Raw genomic sequence first — 21,115 nt, 5'->3', positions numbered from 1 at the left:
CTGACAACAGGGATGTAGGATGGTTGTGTCTTGTAGAGAATTGGTCACTAAACTGCTCATTCACTATATTAAGTTAAATACAGCAGCTTCTGTGGTTGACATCAGAATAAATTTCATCCTCCAGTTTCACATTTCAGTAGCAGAAACTGACAACCCAGATCCCAAATTGTCCCCATTAGAAGTGAGAGAAACAGATGGGAGGGGAATAAGCAGAGTGAAGATATTTGTCACCCACTCTTGCTAGAAAATGACAGGAATTAATTGCCTCTTCATCTGTGTTTTCACAGCAGGTTGTTTGTACCTCCATTGTGCCTATCATTTTTGCATTTATTCTTATTTTTATTTTTATTTTTTACATAGCATTCTCCGTGTTTGCTGTACTCACCATTAGACGGTAACTTATGCTTTTGGAGGATGATATCCTGCATGCTATCTTGGTATGGGGGGTACAGGCATTGCCCAATATAGAGCATTATAAATAGGATGGAAGGGATGGCAGATGCAGAGAGGAACTGCCATACTAGAAAGGTATGGGTTAGCACAATGTTAGTGGAAGTGGGGGTAGGGGGAAAGTGGGTAATTGGATAAGCTGGAGTATGGGAAACTGGAGGTTGAGGGTTAAGAGAAAAGAAAAGGAGATGATGATGTCAGACCATTTGCAAAACCTGGTTTCAAATTTACTCACATTTTCTGTGATTATTGCCGAGAGTTTTGCAGAATCTGGTGTTTCAATTTGTATTGAAGTCGTTAGGGCCAACTTTTCAATTTATTCCGCTGCTAAATAATTAATCTGCCCCTTGGGCTCTTTAGTAAACTGATCAGCAGCTGGGTTGCTACTGGACAAAATATCTCTGTGATGGGTCTTGTCACTTACCACCAACTCAGATATCATTTTTCTTTGAAAAATCATACCTTTGGATTTAAATCACATAGTTAATATCTTTTAAATGCAGGAGTATGCTACAATAATTTAAAGACATTTCTGATGGCATACCTAGTCTCCTCAAGCATGTCCATGTGCTATGATTTATAGATTCTGTGCCTACATTTATTCTTATTCACAGTTTTGGTAAAAATTTGGAGAACCCAGTTGGTCATTCTAAACTCTTTCTCTCATCAAAACTCAAAGATAAACGGCAGAATGTCACATAGAACTGAGAGAAACTTAAAAGCTAGTTTCATTTTATGATTTAGAGATGAATAACCTTTGATTACATTTTAACCAATAGCCTTCAAAATGCAGAAAACACTCTTGCTCCCATTTCACCCTAAGTTGTTAATTCGCCACTTGTTTAACAGGTAGTTAATAAGCCATGCTTAAGGATTCCCTCTGAAATCTTGGATAAGACACCCTACCCTCCTGTGACCTGGCATTTTTCAGCCAAAAAGATTTAAGTAGGAAGGCAGAATCTCTTGATTCATTCTGTGAATGTATAAAACTGAAGTACCAGCCGGGCTTGGTGACTTAAGCCCGTAATCCCAGCACTTTGGGAAGCCGAGGCGGGTGAATCACAATGTCAGGAGTTCGAGAACGGCCTGGCCAACATGGTGAAACCCCGTCTCTACTAAAAATACAAAAAATTAGCTGGGCGTGGTGGTGTGTGCCTGTAATCCCAACTACTCCGGAGGCTGACTAGGAGAATTGCTTGAATTCGTGAGGCACAGGTTGCAGCGAGCCATCGCGCCACTGCACTCCAGCCTGGGGGACAGAGCCAGACTCTGTTTCAAAACAAAAACCTGAAGTACCTGTTTACTTGGGATAGTTTTCATTATTGGTCTGTAGACTTAGTTCTTGGTTAACAAAAATGAAATCAATACATTACAATACAAATAAATAGAGAAATTAAAGCGAAAGAAAAACGAGGGTAGAATAGTAAGATAATACCATTGGAAGTTCAGTATATAACAATGCAGACCAGTAAGTCGTGCACAATCACTGTGACTACAAATTTAGATCTCAGTTTCCTAACAGCCAAAGTGAAAAAGGAAACCCAGATAGCTACACTATAATTTATAAAATATAAACACCCAGGATTTTGGAGAGAGAGAGAGAGAGATTTTTTGAGATGGAGTCTAGCTCTGTTGCCTAGGCTGGAGTGCAGTGACGCAGTCTCTGCTCATTGCAAGCTCTGCCTCCCAGATTCACACCGTTCTCCTGCCTCAGCCTCCCGAGTAGCTGAGACTGCAGGCGCCCGCCACCACGCCCGGCTTATTTGTTTTGTATTTTTAGTAGAGACGGGGTTTCACCGTGTTAGCCAGGATGGTCTCGATCTCCTGCCTCGTGATCCACCTGCCTCGGCCTCCCAAAGTGCTGGGATTATAGGTGTGAGCCGCCGCGCCCGGCCGAAAAATTTTTTTTTTAATGTATGAATAACACATTCTTTTTTTATACTGAGTTAAAATGTTACTTTTGATAACATTGTTACATTGAATCTAATCTTGGTTTGGGAGCAAATACAATAAAAATCCCTCTTTTTGCTGATATTTTTCAGATATTGCATTATTAATTATAACAATAGCAATTATTCTTTCTAGACCATTTATAGGCTTTACTTGTTTGTTTATTGTCTGTCTCCCTCCACTAAAATGTAACTGTGGGCAAAGATTTTTGCCTACGTGGTGCCCTGTTATATAAGCAGTATCTAGAATAGTACCTGGCACCTATGAGGCACATAGTGAATATTTACCAAATAAATGAAGAAATAAGGTTGTGTGGGGCAGGCTGGCAGGAGACATATCTTAGTCAAACCACGCTGAAATAAGAGTGTATAACCAGTAACTGAATCCTAGGGCCATCAATCTGATCATGATTTGTTTACTAAGGTATTTTACGTTGAAAGACAGCATAGTGAATAAGAGATGTGAACTTAGCTTTCCCTTCTTGAAGCTGTCTAGGAAAGGGGAAACCTCAAATACTCTGAGATCTAAGATGACTTACACCACCCTAAACTGTTTTAGTATGCAATCTCACTTTATCCTAGATGCCTTGGATTTATTTATTTGTCATGTATTTATGTATTTATTATGGAGACAGGATCTCTCTCACTGTGTCACCCAGGCTGTAGTGCCGTGGTGCAATCTTGGCTCACTGTAGTCTCTACCTCCCTGGCTCAAGTAATCTTCCCACCTCGGCCTCCCAAGTAGCTGGAACTATAACCATGCCTGGCTAGTTTTCGTATTTCTATTTATTTATTTATTTTGATAGAGATAGGGTTTTGCCGTGTTTCCCAGGCTGGTCCCAAACTCCTGGGCTCCAGCAATCTGCCCAGCTTGGCCTCTCAAAGTGCTGGGATTACAGACATAAGCCACCGCGCCTAGCCCCTGACGCCATGGATTTAGATACAAAGCTCTCAATCTTCCAGCAGGTACTGAGTTCTGAGTATCACACAATAATTTATGAAAATAAGTCTTCAATATCTCTAGATGTAAATGTATGATGTTAACGGCTGTTTGTTATGCATAAATGATAATATTTCCTATTCAGACAGAAGAATACAAAAAGAAGGAAACCAGTAAGTCTGCTTTCTTGATCAGTATTAGAGCCATAAACAAGAAAAATATTAGAAATAGAATAAAGGAAAAGATGGACTTCAGCATCTTGAATCAGAACAATACTTTTAAACTATTCAAATGGCCATAGAAATTAAGATTTTCTTTCTCTGTTCAATCATTCTTAAGCCTTCTTTCAAGGGATTTCTTCCTTCATTTTCTTAAAATTCAACATCTTCTCCTGCCAGATTTCTCCAAAGCTACTTTAGAAAGTCTGCTCATGCATTCATTTCTCAACTACATTTAATTGAACAACTATATGACCACTGTTTTATGGGCAGGGATATAATGATAAACAATACAGAATCCTTAACTTCCATGACATTAGAATGACAGTCCAGGAACCAATGAAACAAAAGTTTGATTCTTAAAGAGGCAATGATCCTCACATTAATGACCAACAGACTCATCATGACCTACACATGCAAACATGCACATGGGATGACATGGGCTTGGTCCTTGTAGAACATAGAGGAAATACAGTCTCAGCTTTCTAACAGCTTACAGTCTGTAGAAGACATCATAATGAGAGTTATGACAGGAAAAATGCCAAATGTAAATGATGACTAATCATCAAGGTAACTACTGACAAAGGTTATCTCCTAGTTTATGTCTTCCTCTGATGAAGTAATACAATGTCAAACTAATATATGATTGCTAGCATTCATAGTAAAGGAACTGTAATAGAATGTTAAGAATTGTTTTCACTGTGAATACAGAGAGGACTGAAAATATATTCAATATGGTTTTTATAAATTTGCTATCACAGTTTACCTTTGTGGAGTAATACAATATATTCTAACCATTCTAAATTAGTGTTTTTGGAAACAGTGTATTTTTTTGAGGGTACAGACTCTGGAGTCAGAGTACCTGGATTTGTAGTTTAGCTCCATCATTTACTTAAGCAAACTGCTTAACCTATTTGAGCAACAGTTTTCACATCTGTAAAGTGGTTATAACATTTTAAGGATCAAATGAGGTGATCCATAATACGTATTAGCTTTGGATTGCCATTGTAACAAATTACTGCAAATTTAGTAGCTTAAAACTACACAAATTTATTGTCTTTCAGTTCTGGAGGTCAGAAGTCAGAAATGGATTTCGCTAGACTACAGTCAAGGAGTCAGCAGGGCTGTGTTCCATCTGGAGGCTCTAGGGGAGAATCCACTCTCTTGACTTATCCACCTTGTGAAAAACACTTGTATTCCCTGGCTTATGGCCCCCTTCTCCATTTTTCAAATAAGCAGTGTAGCATTTCTTCTCTTCTATCCTTACATCTTCTCTCTCTAACTCCAACTCTGTTGCCTCCCTCTTGTAAGGACTCTTGTGGATTACACTGAACTCATGCAAATAGTACAGGAAAATATTGCAATTGTGAGATTCTTAACTTGATAACATCTGCAAAGTTTCTTTGGCCTGTAATGTGACATATTCACAGCTTCCAGGGATTACATCACCAATATCTTTTTGAGAGTGGAGGTGGGGAATGTTGTTATTCTGCCTACCACCCCCTGGAAAGTATTTTTAAATATTAGCTAATATTATTTATTATGTATATTCACATTGTTCACCAAGCTTCTCTAAGGTGTATACGAAATAGTTAAGTGGCTATTATACATCAGGTGGAAACTGAAATAAAACTATGTTTTGACCAATTCAGCCTCTGATTCTTTTCCCAGACTGTTTTAACTTGTTGTTCTTTGACTTTCTGCTCAGATCAGTGGACCATTAGTTTATATCAGCTGTAGTTGTCAACAAGTAAAAAAGTTAATTGACTGTTTCATTATGGCCCCAGAGAAATTGTATGTGATTTTAATACTCCACTGTGCTCATGCAGCTATTTCTTAATGAACTCTTCTCTGGGCTTATTTAGACAGTTGCGAAGCTTTAAATGCTTATAAACTGATGTTATGAGAAATCTGTTGTGTACTTTATGCATCTTCCAACAAGGCTTCTTAGGTGATTAAAAAAAATTATCAATAAAATTGAGAATTCATCCCTAGGATGGACAAGTGTTCAGTCAATGAGAGGCACACCTTAGTCAGATACTAACAGCCAGCTACTTCCCAGAAAGCCTGTTTAAGGAAGAAGTTCAAGCTTCACAAAGCGGTTTACCCCTCAGGCCTTTTTTTTTTTTTTTTTTTTTTTTTTTCCTGCCTGCAACAACTATCACTTTCTTTCAAATCTAGCTCAAAACTAGCCATATCCCAAAGTAGTTTCTTCCTTCAGTTGCACTTCACCATGACTTAATGCTTTGTTTTCTACTCCTTCACATTTAGGGTACATATATATGCACACACGCATATACATACATACATATACATACATATATACATATTTATTTATTTATTTATTTATTCATCTTCCTCTTCCCTCAGGTGGTTTGTTGTCTCTTATTTTTATATTTTTATTTTTGCCTGTTAAACTGAGATGTAAACTACTAATTCTCCTGTATCCCCCACAGAGTAACTAGCACTGTGCTGTGCACTTAATAAACGCTTGCAAATGACAAAATGAAGTTTTGGCTTTGGTTAGAGATGACTTCAGCGTGGAAATGAGCCCCTATGTTTGTGTGTGGGTTTTAATGGTTCATTTTCTTGTCAGACTTCCCCTGGTTATGAATGCTGTGGCAGCATCAGCAGTATAAAGGGAGGATTTTATTGGAGAACATTTGGAGGATTAGAAAAATCTCCAAAGCTTTGGGAGCACCGCATCTTGTGTTCAGACTTCTATTTCTTTCTGTCTCAAGACCACAATAAGCAGAGAAGAAAGATGGCAAGATCCACAGGGTTCCATATGTGAAGCCAGCCCCCCAGCCCCACTCAGAAGTAGGTGGGAGGAGGAAAGGAGCATAATCATTAGAGAATTTATTATTCAGCTGTGTTAATTCTCATCAGGCTGCAACTTTGCATATGAGCTCTTAACCCCACAAGATGTATTTATTATTGAATGCATGATGTATTTAATTAGTTTTAAGTTATCCTCTTTCCTGGTTTTTACCAAAATAACAACAACAAAAATTCCCCATGATAATTTATGCATTTAGAGCAAAAGAATTCGAACAGGATTCAATGGGAGGCTGTATAGCCAGTACCTTTATACCTCTTTACCTATAGTGAGCCATGAAAAACATAACACATTTTGGTGGGTATAGAAAATACTAACTAGTATAAAGGGAGAATAAGGCACCATTTATTGTCCCAGAAAAAATAATTTGTCAAACACATCCTGGGTTACTGTGAAGACCAGGCATTTTTTCCCTCAGAGTTTATTCTTCTATTAACATCATTAGACTAGGTTTTTTGAAAACGGGGAGAGGCTCACCAGTGGGAACCTACCAGCTCTGGAAGTGACTGTCACCGTCCCTTCCCTCCACCTCAATCTAATTCACACTTTTATGATTGGCTTCCTTTTTGACCCATGCTTGTTAATTATATCCAGCTGTAGGCAAATTGCTCTTCCAAATTGGCAATACTGAGCTCTCAAGCTGCTCACATTTTCTGCTTCCCTTGATAAAACCTTTGGAGCATGCATTTTCTTGACTAGTGTTTCTGAACTAATCCTCAGTTATGGATATTTTAAGGGTTCAAGGGACTTGCAAAATAACTCTGGTTGTGAATACAGTGTATGTCTTTCCATCTGATCAGAAATTACCTAAGACCATAGAGGAGAATTTCCTGAGAAATGCAGGCAAGTGGCATCACTATTCCTCTTTTTCCTGCATACTCTGTTGTCAAGGTCTAAGAGCCTAGCTAACTGGACAGGTCACAGTGCAACTCCAGGGAGGAGTCAGGCTTTGTTCTACAGTCCAAGGTTACAATGCCCATCCAAGGTGATAGCTTTTAAGGGTATGACAAGCACATTTTTCCACTCTGGAAGTCCCTGCTCCATTCATGGGCTTTATTGTCAGAAATTCCCTGCCCTCTTGTCCCCGGGGATTCTTTTGACAACACACACACCCATGCAAGAAGTTTCCTGTAAGAAAGTGCTTATAGGTGTGTTTTTCTTCTTTCAAAGAGAAAATAGAAGCTTATTTCTACCTACCAGGTCAAGAGGCTCTGCAAGAAGAATTGGCTTGAGGATTTTGACACCTGACTCAAAAAAAATTTTTAGAGATAAGAATTAGGTACATAGGAATGGGAAGAAAATGAGATTTAGAATCTGAAGACCCAGGTCAGAGTTACAGTCCTGCTATTAGCCAGCAGCATAACCTTGGGCAAGTATTTTAATCGCTTTAAGCTTTGGTTTTCCTTCTCAGTTAAGTGAAATTAATCATACCTGTCTTGCCTCCTTCACAGAGTTGGAGTGAGGATAGATCATGATCTATCATATTCATGTGGGTGAATATGCTTTACAAACTAAAAAGCATAATATAAGCAATTAGTTATTATTAATAAGCTGAGAATATTATCTAATTGCTTATAAATACATGCTGTGTGTACACTCATGATCTGCCACCGGGTAAATAAAAAAACCTTACTTCCGCTCAATGCAAGTTTGTGCGCAGTCCTTCAGTGAACAAAGAAAATAACATTTAGCAGCTATTATCAACCAGGCCCTTTCATGTCTATACTTTTTTTTTTTTTTCTTGAGATGGAGTCTCACTCTGTTGCCAGGCTGGAGTGCAGTGGCACGATCTCGGCTCACTGCAACCTCCATCTCCTGGGTTCAAGTGATTCTCCTGCCTCAGCCTCCTGAGTAGCTGGGACTACAGGTGTGTGCCACCACGCCCAGTTAATTTTTGTATTTTTAGTAGAGACGGGGTTTCACCATGTTGGCCAGGATGGTTTTGATCCCCTGACCTCGTGATCTACCCACCTCAGCCTCCCAAAGTGCTGGGATTACAGTTGTGAGCCACCGTGCCTGGCCTGATGTCTATACTTACAAGCAAATCTGCAGCAGTACAAGTATATATATATATATATATATATATCTCATTTAAACCTCTAAAAATATTATTACTTCATTTTCACATGAAGGAAATTAAGATACGGTGGTACTAAATGTTGTTTAAGGCAATGTTCCAAAATTCTGTTCCCTGGAACCCTGGTCCTGAGACCTACACCTCTATTAAAGGGTTCTGTGGTCCAAAACTGAGAAACAATGCATTTTTTTCCTTCCCCAATAGACTTATAATGCACAATACCATATTGGAAACCATGGGAAAGATCCTACAATAAAGAAGCTTGCTATATTGAAGAAATCTGTTAAACTTTGCTCAGTCCAGAGTTCTCCAAGCTAATTTAATCTTGAGGCTGTATTTTTGAATTATACTTATTTAAATCTGATAGAACTGGGATTCTTCAGAAAACACTCGCCAAACGCAGATCTAAGGTTATGATTGGAGTTAGCGTGTGGTAGATCTGCAATCAGAACACAAAGCTGTCCTCTTTCAAAAGGAATACTGTAACCATATGCCAAAACAATAAGAAAATAGAGAAGAGCTGCCATAAAATGTTAGTATACTACATCTATTGCTAATTATATTAATACTATGTTCTGAAATTTTTTCAGCGTTCTTTCTTTCTTGGTCCTAGTACACAGACTTTTGTCTTCTGCTTTTGTTTATTGTCATAAAATATACATAGCATAAACTTTATCATTTTACCAATTTTTGAGTAGTTTGGTGGCATTGAGTCCATTCACGTTGTTAGGCAACCATTACCACCAGCCCTTTCCAGAACTTTTTTATCTTTCTAAACTGAAACTGTAATGTCTTCTGATTATTTTACCCAACATTTGATCATAATCATTTTTCCATCTTGCAATTTACTTTTTTGTCATAACTTTCATTTCTAGTGGCTATGAGATATTCTACTATATAATGCTTATGAATCTGTCTATTGTAGAATATTTATATTCTCCACTTTTTTGTAAATGATAAAAATCTTACTGTAAATAACATTTTTCATATTTTGGATTATTTACTTGCAATAGCTTCTAGATTAAAGAATGTGAAGATTTTAGTGATTTTTAATGCAGGCTGACTTTTTTTTCTAAAAGTTTAACCAAATTTATACTTCCATTGATTCATGTATTCATTTATTCTTTCAAATAAGCAAAAATCTACTGATTCCTAATATTTGCCAAGCACTTAGCTATGTAGAAGACCCACAAGGTTTCTACTCAAGCGATTTCAATCCATACTGGCAGCATTAGTTAGGCACAAAAGGAATAATGTACTCACCTAAAAGTTTTATTGCATTCTTTTGATTTTTAGTGAGAAAGCATCTGTGTTGGTTTGCTGATTTCTTTTGAGAACTTCCTTTCTTCTCTTTGCATTGCCTCCCCCACTTCTCACTTAAGTATATGCCTTTGGGTAAGTTTACTTAATATATAACCTTGTTTCCTTATTTGTCGAATGAGAATAATAATTGTACCAAAGTCTTCAGAATTGTTGTCTGAACTCAATGAAACACTGAAAATCTTGATGTCTCAATGTGACATTGTATATCCTAAGACTAGAGCCTAGAACATTTGAAGAACTTTCTAAACATTACCTACTATTATTATTACTTCCATGATAGAGAAAGTAATAAAGTTTCAAGAAATGAATCTTCTACCAGCTGTCCCCCAAAATGGGCAAGGTAAGAATTGTGTGTACTTTGTCCTGGCACTGTGTGAAAATCTTTAAAGAAGTTTTTTGTTTGTGTGTTTAAACAAACAAATTACCACGTCATAAACTTCTTTTACATTTCTTACAAGAGTAGAACAGATGAATTAGTATATAGACGGTAGGATTTTGTTTTTTTTTACTGGGGCAAATTGCTGCTAAATTTTAGGAAGTTCTACTGTCCTCAAAAAGAAAAATATGTCCCTCAGTTTTTTGTTACTTGGGATCTAGGAATGTTCTCTAATTAAAGAAATGGAATGGTGATGGTGTGCTGAAAGGTATAGGTTAATTAGTTAAAAAAATATCCACATTGTACCCTAAGGAAGGATGAACTTAACTGTGTTGAACTCAATTGACAAGTGTTGGGCTAAGTCAGTGTGCTAATGAGCAGGCTACTACTCTCACAGAATTTTTAAAAGTCTCTTCTGCCTGATATGTATGTGTGTATAATATGTATGTATACATGTATATATTTGTGTGTATATTTATTACGTTTTTATTTCCACAGGCTCTGTCATAAGTCTGCTCATTAATAGCATATATTTGATTAAAAGAATATGGGGCTTGGTAAATTATGTGAATGTTATATTAAAATGAATTTCACATTGTCTTGATTTACAAAGGCTAAGATGTCTGAGAAACTGACAGATGTCAATCAACAGACTATTGTTTTAGCAATTGTACATAACACATAAGAATTCTGAATCAAAGTTATTATGTTATTCAATTGTGACCATACCTATTTTTTTGTGATATTTTACCAAAATGAATAAAGTATGTACCATACAGTCTTACCACAGAAAGTAAGGCAGGGTGGCATATGGCGAAACCACTTCAAGCTGCTGAAGTAGTTAACTGTGAAATATTTTACTGTCATAATATAGCATTATTTTCTGCCAGATGAATCATTTCAAAGAAGCTGTTTTCATGGTCAGTGTAAAAGTCCTTTTGTTAAATACTTATGCCTTAACTAGCTACTAGATATAAAATAATAATAATAATAATAAAACCACACACAAACACACACACACACCCTTTCCTACAGACCTAGGTGCAGGGAAGGGATAATAAGCCCGGATGCAGTTCTTAGGTGAGAAGTGGAAAGGCGCCGGAAGGTTTCAGAACAACAAGCAAAGTCAGTGAAGCAGAGTAAATCCAAATACTTGGCAAATGACAAATAAACCAGAAAGGAGACACGCCAGCCGTTCACGCTGGAAAGTTACCGATTGTTTATTCTGGTTCAAGTTTTATTTATTCTATGAATAAGGGACAAGTTTTCGATGGGGGTGGGGTGTCTTATTCCCTATTACAAGAATAAGGAAAGGGGAGTTTTCAAGGCGGGCGGGTGTTTCCTCAGGGCACTTCCACACTCCCCTATCGGCAACCGCTCGGGGGGACCTCCACCTTGGGGACGGAACCACAGGACGCCTCTCCTCGGACGGCAGGGGTTTCTCTGCGCGCGTCGTCGGTCGTCTGGCCGCACGGCTTACCGAACTCTCGCCTCTCAAACTCTGATTTCTGGCACAGGGCAGCGAGCTGCGCCGGGTCCCCTTTCCCGCCCGCATCCCCCCCACCACCCTGCGAGCGGCGGCTGGCGGCCGGGCCCAGGCAGCGAACAAAGGCGGCGCGGGGCGCGGGGCGCGGGGCGCGCGGCCGGCGCTGGCGCGCGTCCCTCCGGCAGGAGGCGGCGGCGCCGCCGCGCCCGAGCCCGCATTCCTCAGAAGCGCCCGGAGCCCGCGGGGCGACGTCACCCCCGGCTCCGCCCCCGTCCCTCCCCGAGCAAAGTAACTCTTGACTAACAGGAGCAGCCTCCGCCGAGCATGGAGAGCTGCCGCCGCGGCCGGCCGGCGACGCTGGCGACGCTTTCGCCCCAGAGGTAGTTTGGCGACCGCGAAGAAGGAAAAAGTGCGGGCGGGCGGCTGTCCTCTCCCCGTCCTCAGCCCGCGAGGCCCGGCCCGCGTCTCCGTCGTGGATTTCGCGGCGATCCCCCCGGCAGCTCTTTGCAAAGCTGCTTGAAACTTCTCCCAAACTCGGCATGGATACGGCGGCGGCGGCGCTGCCTGCTTTTGTGGCGCTCTTGTTCCTCTCCCCTTGGCCTCTTCTGGGGTCGGCCCACGGCCAGTTCTCCGCAGGTGAGTGGCCGGGGGGCGTCCCCGACTAACTCCCGGAGTCCTGGGCTCACGAGGGGTGAGCCAGGTCCCCGCCAGGACTGGGGACAAGGATCGTGGGGAGCTCTCGCGGTCCGTCGGGGGTGGGGCATACAGGGTACAAGGAGGGCTGTCCCCAGAGTTCGTGCCAGGTGGGACGTGGGGCACCCATTGTTCCTCGCCGAAGCTCGCTCGGGGCGCACGCTGGCACGGTCGAGCCGGAGACTGTGGGGACCTGCTGGCTTCGGCATCTCGCGTGGCCTGCGCCGGGCTAGTGGGGAAGAGAGAAAGAAAAAGTAGTTACGACTCCGGTGACGGCGCTCTGTTGCTTGTGCTGCGGGCTTGTTGCTGTCTGCCACTTGGGTGTTTAAACAAATTCCCCGGGAAGCCATTGTCAGAAATGTGGAGATTCGAAGGGACTGACCTCGGCGCGCTTTGCCAGGTGCTTTTTGTCCCGGGAATAACCTCCCCTGACTATTGTCTAACTACTTCCCCGTCCCTCTCCGAGTCCCATTTCTCCTCCCCCAGCGCTGGGTTGCTCCTGGGCTTGCCCTGTCTGGGCACTGCCTGGAGCATGTTCTGTGTGTGTGTTGGCGGAGCCCTGTAAGATGTGTTGAAATGCGGTTCTAAGGACCCACTCCGAGCGTTCATGGGGATCGAGGTCTGGGCGCCCGGCGGAGGGAGCCTGACTCGCGCTTGGGAGCCCGCTCCTCGGGCAAAACCACCGGCAGGCTGGCCCCGCGCCCCCCGGATCCGGCCAGGCGCTGGAAGCGGACTGTAAATGACTGCCTTCCGCCGGCGGAACCCAAAAGGAGACATGTGGAGCGTCTCGCAGTAGCCCTGGGCGTTCTCAGTCAAGCCGCTCAAAGAAGTATGTGAACCCCGGGTCTCCTGGTCCCGCCCTCTGTTCCCCTCCAGTTTTGTTATCCTTCATGTAGGTTGGTTGCTTCTTTCGTTCTCTCCTCTGGGGGCTCTGAAGTTTCACCAGGTGGACGCTGGGGAGCGGGCTCCCGAGCACTTGTCTACCTCCCGCCTGTCCTGACAACTTTTCTGGCCAACCTACCCAGCTTAGCTTGGCTGGCAAGCGCATCCGCTGCTGGGGTTCGCGGTGCAGATGGAGACGCAGAGGTGGCCAGAGGGTGATGGAGAAGACGGGAAAAGCGACAGCCGCGCTCCTGGCTGAAGCCGCAGGACGCAAAGAACTTACTTTGTACCTGACAGTTTATCACGTTGTTGTGGCTGCCCTGTTTCCTGGAAATAAACTCAAATTGTTGTTTTCTGAAGTAATCGTTTATTTCTCTTCCATTTCCCTCTTATCCCCGCCCCCTTTAGAACTCTGTAAAGGGAGTTAAACAACAGATTCAGGTGGCAGCGTGTGTCGTACATTCAGGCAGAGATTATGAAATGGCAGCATGCAGAGGAAAAGCCCTGTATATAGGTGATGCACGCAGAGGGTAACAGCTCTGTGCAAAGAATGATCCGACGATTTAATTGAATTCTTTCTGGAGTAAGCATTACTGCATGCATCTCTGACATATAATGCCCGTTAGTATTGAAACCGTGCTTGATGTAACTCATTATATGCAGGCAAGTTGGAGTGAGTATTGATTTCTGAACAGTATTTGTCACTGCACCGAGAGCCTACGCTTGAAAAGGCTTGTAGTTTGTTAATTGAAAGTTTGAACTCTACCAGTTGCATGATTAAACTTACATGTATTTAAGAGTTGCAACTATTAATGTCGCCACAGCTGATGGATATATTTTCAGCAGTAAAGAAACTTTTCTTTTTCTCTTTTTAAATGTTATTTGCCCTTTAATTAACAAGTAAATATTATGTTTCCTCCAGCTGAATGTGCAAATGAGCTTTTCTGATACCTGGAGTTTAGAATGTACAATAAACAATTGTGTTCTTAGATATCTAGTTCTAAGTACTTTAACTAAATATGCCTGGCTTTTCTTTAGTGACAAGCGTAACATTTGACATTATGTTGTATATTTAATTAATATAATGTGCATTCCTGAAAAGTATAGTAATCACACGATTGCATCTCAAGATTTTGCCCGTTAGGAATGTATGCCCAGAAATGAATGTCTTTTATTCCCAGAGTTTAAAGTCAGATTGCGGATTTGCCTTTCTTCACAAATTATAAGTTTGTTTTGTTAATACTTCCTTTTTTCTGGCTATCATAAATCATTTGATTTTTTTTGTCATAAAATTCTATGGCAGTCAGATTTGTTGCAGACATAGATTAGAGATATATTGGAGATTGGAGGTGTATTCTATTTTTCTGTTTTTTCTTATATGTTACTTTAAATAGTGAACTTCTATTCCTTTTGAGAAATTTAAATAAATACACTTTAAAAGTTCAGGACAAATACATGTTGAGAATTTAAAAATATCTTAAGTATGTCTTTCAAATCATATTCATTGAGATCAGTTTACTTTCTGATATCATGTGGTCCCTAATGTAGTAAGCTTCAAAAGCAAATTTTGAAAGGCTGAGCATTGAAAGTATATGACATATGTCATATACTTACTCAGTTTTCTTTGTTTAAACCAAAAATGCAAGAGTGTTTTCATTATTGTGACTTTTTTCTTAGCTTTTGCAGTTAAAGTGTAAAACTGCTGCACTGTGAGCCTCTTTAAAACCAGAACTTTCTGTAAATCTCAACTCATATATTCTTTCAGTTTCATCTCTCACTTAAAATGACCCCCATGTCATATCTGAGGAAACCGAGGCATAGAAGAATAAAGAAGTATTAAAGTTTATTCACTGGGTTGTATAGCTATGATATCTTGATATCATAATGTAAGAAAGTTTTCTATAGGACTTAGATGACTGATGAAACCAGATGCAGGTAAGGTGATTTGGAAACTCAGCTTTCTCTTCTGTAAAATGGGGATAATAATACCCGACTTGACCTTTCCACATGGTTTTTATGATTAAATGAAGTAATTTATGGGAACTAGCACTGTAAATCACAAAGCATTGTGCAGCTATCTGGGGTGTAATCATCATTAAGTGCCTTAATTTCGGCTTTTTACTGCTTCCAAATTCTCTCTCCAGTAAGTGCAGGCTGTTCAGGATTTGTGTGTGTGCGTGCGCGCACGCGTCTGTGTGTTTTCACTCAGCTAGTCGTTCATCTTAATTGTTGTTAAACATAATTATTGTTAAACGTAAACATACTAGATTGGCCAAACCATAATTTTATCTGCACAATGATTGATTATCCTTAATTTTTTTTTTAACTTACCTTGTATAAATCCTTACTTGAGTTAGACCCGTGGAAGAGTCACTATTAACATTCCTAGTGTTTCTAACTACAGAAAAAAATATTTTTAGTCAGTTTCTTTAGCTGTTTGTTTAACTGTTGGTTCAGCTTTTCAACTGTGTGTTGAGAATAATATGTAGCTTTTTAGATGCAGTCTTATCAATGACCTAGAGAGGGACCATTGTCTCTCTTGTATGATAGGAGCCTGGAAATACAGCTCGAGATCCTGCTTTGTCTATAGTTCCTGACATGTCACCCTGTTGATGTGCACTCACCTGATGCTTAGGACCCTGTAACTCATCTAAGCAGCACCTGAGCAATAGCTGACTTCTTGTTGTCTCTTTATGTGAAATTAATTTCTCTTATACTTTTTACCTGCTCAGAAGATATATTGGAGCCAGCTCGCTTTAAGGTTTGCCTGTTAGTTTTTTCGGTTTGGATTGGCTAAATATCCCTCAGTCCTTCAATTCATTAAAACTCCACATTCTAATCACTAGCAATCATATGTAGCTGGACATTTCCAGAACTGTTTTTTCTCTCTCTAGTCCCCTTGTATCTGACTCTTGATTTTCCTAGATCGCGAGATGTAGTTTTGTGTCTGGCCTACCCAGATGGAAAGAGGCGAGTCTGGCTGCTGTTTGGACATTGGCATGTGTACTGCTGACAGCTCTCTCTTTGTGTTCATAAATGTGAATTTGAAAAATAAATCAACCGCTCTGCCACTCTGCCCCCTCCCACACTCCCTCCTACTCTTCTCTAGCAAAAACAGAGCCCCACATACATATACACAAGATCACAGCCCTTTTGGTTTTGCCAAATATATTTTAGTGCTGTACATGTCCTTAAGAACTGGAAATATGACTCATCCACTAACCAAAGCTAATGCCAGCATTCCCACCAACTCTCATATTTCTAGCAATGATGGTTTGTTACAGGTTTTTCTGGCCTTTAAAGGAATATTTAATTCATGTGATATGATTCCATATAGAAAAAGTGTGTTGGCTACTAATATTTTTAAAGTGCAGTGTACCAGGTCTACTCAAACTGGTATTAAAAACAGTGTAAATCATGCTAAATAGGGATCTATGCTGCTCCCATTTCCCCTACTTGCTTTTCATGGAGGGCAGGAAGAGAGATGCTGGAAGATTGAGAGCAGGAAGCATCAAGAGAGTTTATAGATTGTTCTTAAGGACAAAACAAAGAACACAGGGATTCTGTGTGTGTGCATGTGTGTGTGTGTGTGAGAGTATGTGTGTGTATGTGTCTTTGATCTTTTACTTAATTTTTAGAAGAGGAAAAATAGTCCTATTTTTGGCTTGTTTATTGAAATCAGCCTTTGCCTTTGCCCAAACACATTTATTTCTAGTTCTGTCAATGTAAAAATTTCCCTCTGTGTATTCCTCTCAGTCTTTATGCTTTGATCATATGTATCTGGTCTGTGTTCCTTTATCAAATGGTGTTTCTTTTTGCCTAAAAAGATGTAATTGCTTTTGAACATGACTTGTTTTTTTAATCAAAACTCATGCTGTTTGTCATAGTACTAAAAAAAAAGCACAAGACACCAATTCATGATAGGTCTTAAAATAGTATTTGATAACAAAGTAAGTGAATAATACATTAATCAGGCTAATTTTTATTTCAATTGAAGCAAAAAGCAAATGTGCGTATCCATGAACTAATCTTTTAATGTCACAGAACGTTCATTTGTTGCTGTCTCTGAAAGTCTTTGAGTTCCCTTTTATAAATGGGGATAGACAATTTCAGAACCATATTGCTTGATATTTTGAGATAAGTGAGATGAGTTACATACAACTATGCTTTGGAAAACATGTTATGATGTTTGACGTCATTGTGAACTCTGAATAGTCTATAAACTTCACACTCCACATTAGTGCAAATGTGTTTTGTGAAAATACTCCTAAAGAAATGTAGTTTCACATAAAAGGTTTTTAAAGTTTCATGAAGATTCTGTTGCGGGAAGTATGTTTATTTTCCTTTTGTATTCTTGTGGGAATTCTTTTGATCTGTATTTAATATTTTAATAATGAAAACTAAGTGTATGTAATTTTAAAACTTAGTTTTGTGAGGTTTTTTTTTTAGATTGTTGAGGTTCTGGAAAACACTGGGCCCGGGATCTAAAGATCACATTGATCCTCTTGTGGAACATTGCCATTTCCCCACTTAACTCTGGTTGAATTTTTTGGCATTCTCTTTTGTGTGTTGATAATCCCTAAAAATTACAAGTGGCTTATTTTGTCACTTAACAGTTGTTTTAGGATCAAATTAAGTTGTCCTAAATGGAATAATCCGTGTTTCCACTTAATATGATTATTGAGCTCTGATAATGAAAATGATGAACAGAGCAATGCTGGCTGAATCCTCCAACAGGTGTCATTCTAGGAATTGTTTTAATAAGGGAAATTCAGAAACAAGGCCAAATAAAATAGTGTGTAGTGGAGTTATTGTTTGTCTTTATTTTGTTGGGAAATGTGAAAGATGTAAGTATGTAGTCCCGTGTGTGAATACATACACACACACACACAAACACACCCCTCTTAACAATGCTAGGACTTAGTTGTAGAAACATTTAGGTTAGAAGGAAGGTAAGGGCATCTAGAGATGGTATCAAAACTCCATACTTACATTTTTGGAAAGAGTAGTGACAATAGATCATTACTTTATTTCATAGATGTAGAAACAAGAGGAAAATAAGCTGTATATAATCTATACTGTATACTATACTATACTGTTATACTTTAAGGATAAAATAATAAATCTTTCTCCAGATTGGTGTCTATATATATAAACCCTTCCCAGTGCAGCCTGTTCCTTAACCAGCTGCTCATAGGCTGATTCTCCAAATGTTGTTCAAGGCTGCAGCTGACCAGCCACAGAAATTCCCCTAATCCTTGTTGGACAGTGGAGGTGACCTAGCAGCTGCTTAAGTGGCAGACTGGCAACAGTTTCTTGATGTGATTTTTCTTAGGTCATTCAGTAAATTCAAGAGTAGAGAGGAAGGCTTTCTGGGGTCCTCACTACCCACCCAGGGATTGATGCCTGATTGCTTCATGGTCATTGTATTCCTCGCTGCAAGGTGTCCTGGGATTTTGTGATTCATGGACCAATATAATTAGCGTCATCTGGAAACTTGTGATGATCTGTGATCATCTCTCAGAGCCACCCCAGATTTACTGAATCAGAATCTGCATTTTAATTAAATCCCCAGGTGATTTGATAGAAGATTTAATTCTGAGAAACACTGCTCTAGGACAAAGGAAGCTCAGCTTATAAAGATTGTCACATGCACTTTACTGTAGAATTTCAAGAGGATTGCAAAAGGATTAATTATAACCTGTAATACATTTCCTTGGATTTTATATTTCTTTTTCCTTTCTTTGTCTCTTTCTTTTCTTTTGTTTTCATGGAGATGGAGTGTCGTCCTGTCACCCAAGCTGGAGTGCAGTGGAACGATCTCGGCTCACTGCAACTTCTGCCTTCTGGGTTCAAGAGATTCTCCTGCCACAGTCTTCCAAGTAGCTGGGATTACAGGTGCGCCACCATGCCCAGCTAATTTTTGTACTTTTAGTAGAGATGGGGTTTTACCATGTTGCTCAGACTGGTCATGAACTCCTGAGCTGAAGTGATATTCCTATTTCAGCCTTCCAAAGTGCTGGGATTACAGGTGTGAACCACTATGCCCGGCCCTCGGAGTTATATTTCTGATCAGTATTTGCTTGAGTATTATTTAACATTCCAGACACATCAAAACAACACTACTATAGAAGTTTTTTTAAAGAATGCTCAGACGATTTTGAAAAAATATTTTCATAAGAGACTAAAAATAAGACTAGTTTTGGTTATGAATATTTTGTATAAGAATATTTAAAGATAAACATACTCTTTAAGGAACCAAACATGCTATATGCAAATCATTTTTAGCATAATGTTATGTTGATACAGGAAATACTATTCCCTCTGATATTACTAGTAACAGTCTCTTGCTTTATAATTCTCTTTTTCATCTAAGTGTAATTTAAGATCTTTGTAATAAGGAGCTCATTTATAGGACAGTCAAATTTAATGAATGGGAGTTAGTAGGTAGAATGCATTAAATATAACTGGTGTTCTTTTTATTATCTTTTGTGCTCATATTTAAGAACAAATTCTTGTCAGTTTTCTCAAGAGAAAAATTATGATGTAATAGACAGTGTACACTATTCATGTCAAAACACAATTTTACTTGCATTTTATAGCTTGCTTTAGCATTCTTTTAGAAAATGAATTTTCCCAGAAGACCTAATTGCCTTCTTATTAATGAGCCTGTAAGTGTTTTTTGTTATCCATTTACTATTCTAAGTGTGTCTACTTGTGCTAACTGTTTCAACAGTGATGTCTCTGATTAAATCACAACTGCTATATTTTTTTTCCATTCACTACTGGTTCAGAAAACACTGGCATAATGACATGGTTATGGCAGAGACTAATAAAAAACACGAAGTAAAAATTAATAATCACCCATTACGGTTGGCTTTATCATGAGATCAGAAGCTGGAGTTTGGGATAATAGCAACATTCTCTACATTTTTGATACTGTAAATAAAAGTCTGCCTAACCTATATTGTCTTAAACATAAAATATATAATTTATTGAATTAACTGTAAATCAGTATGATTTCCGTATGTACTTAATTTAGATGCTGATGTTTAAAGAAAGAGGTTTAATAGGAGACTGATCACTGTTAGAGGAGAAGTAGTGATGGAGAAACTCTGAGAGGGCACTTTCATATATCTTCAAGAGTTTTACAGTTACTTTTTCTAATTTTACTCCAAATTCTAGAACTTGTCTTTTTTACTAGTCCTGCTTTTATTCTTATGAGCAATAATTAAGTTCATTTATTTTCTTACATGTTGGAGAAGAGAGCTTTTCCCAAAGCAATTGCCAAAATAGCAATATGAGCTGCCATTTACTGAGAGCCCATGACCTGCTAGGGCCTGTGATCAGTGTTTTACATAATTTTAAATCCTCACAATATCCTTTAAGATGAGGATCATCTCCATTTTACAAACTAAGGCCTAGAGGGGTTAAGTAATAACTTGTCCCAAGTGGCTATATGAGTCACTGGCAGAGTCAAGATTCGTTAATGAATGTACACAAATGTTAAAAGATTAGGCATTTCTTTAGTTGCATCTTGGCAAAAAATGTAACCCAGACTGGTTGCAACAAAAGGTGAATTTGTCTCTCCTAACTACAATTCAGGTGGAGCTTGATTTAGAAGTTCACATAATTCCAGAGACATGATGTTTCTCTGCCTGTTCAGTTTAGTTCTAGGGTATTCCAGGAGCTTTTTAGGCTACATATAGAGGCATGATGACTGTGGCAGCTCCCACCCAACAAGATCCCAGGTTCAAGTCCCTTAAGGAAATGTGAATTATCTGCTGGTTGCAACTGATAAGACTCTAAGGTTTACAGTGATTGAATCCAGTAGATTATGTATCCAACCATTTAATCTAAGGCTCTGACTGAGGGGAAGTTA

At 39.4% G+C, this 21,115-nt stretch overlaps 1 protein-coding gene across 3 annotated transcripts in view; it reads left to right on the top strand.

The window, feature by feature from the left end:
• The first annotated feature begins 11,956 nt into the window (after window positions 1-11,956).
• Window positions 11,957-21,115, top strand: part of PTPRK (protein tyrosine phosphatase receptor type K) — a 566,857-nt gene continuing 557,698 nt past the window's right edge. For 2 of the 3 annotated variants that reach the window (XM_008007108.3, XM_008007107.3), the window contains exon 1: window positions 11,957-12,294. In XM_008007108.3, coding sequence (XP_008005299.3) covers window positions 12,198-12,294 — 97 coding nt within the window. In that variant the 5' untranslated portion in view covers window positions 11,957-12,197. The remainder of the gene's footprint in view (window positions 12,295-21,115) is intronic. The other variant, XM_038000559.2, reaches the window with a different exon arrangement.

The sequence above is a fragment of the Chlorocebus sabaeus genome, chromosome 13, assembly GCF_047675955.1.
Source record: "Chlorocebus sabaeus isolate Y175 chromosome 13, mChlSab1.0.hap1, whole genome shotgun sequence".
Taxonomy (NCBI): Eukaryota; Metazoa; Chordata; class Mammalia; order Primates; family Cercopithecidae; genus Chlorocebus; species Chlorocebus sabaeus.
The sequence above is the reverse complement of the archived record's forward strand: the minus strand, read 5'-3'. Positions and strand labels throughout refer to the sequence as shown.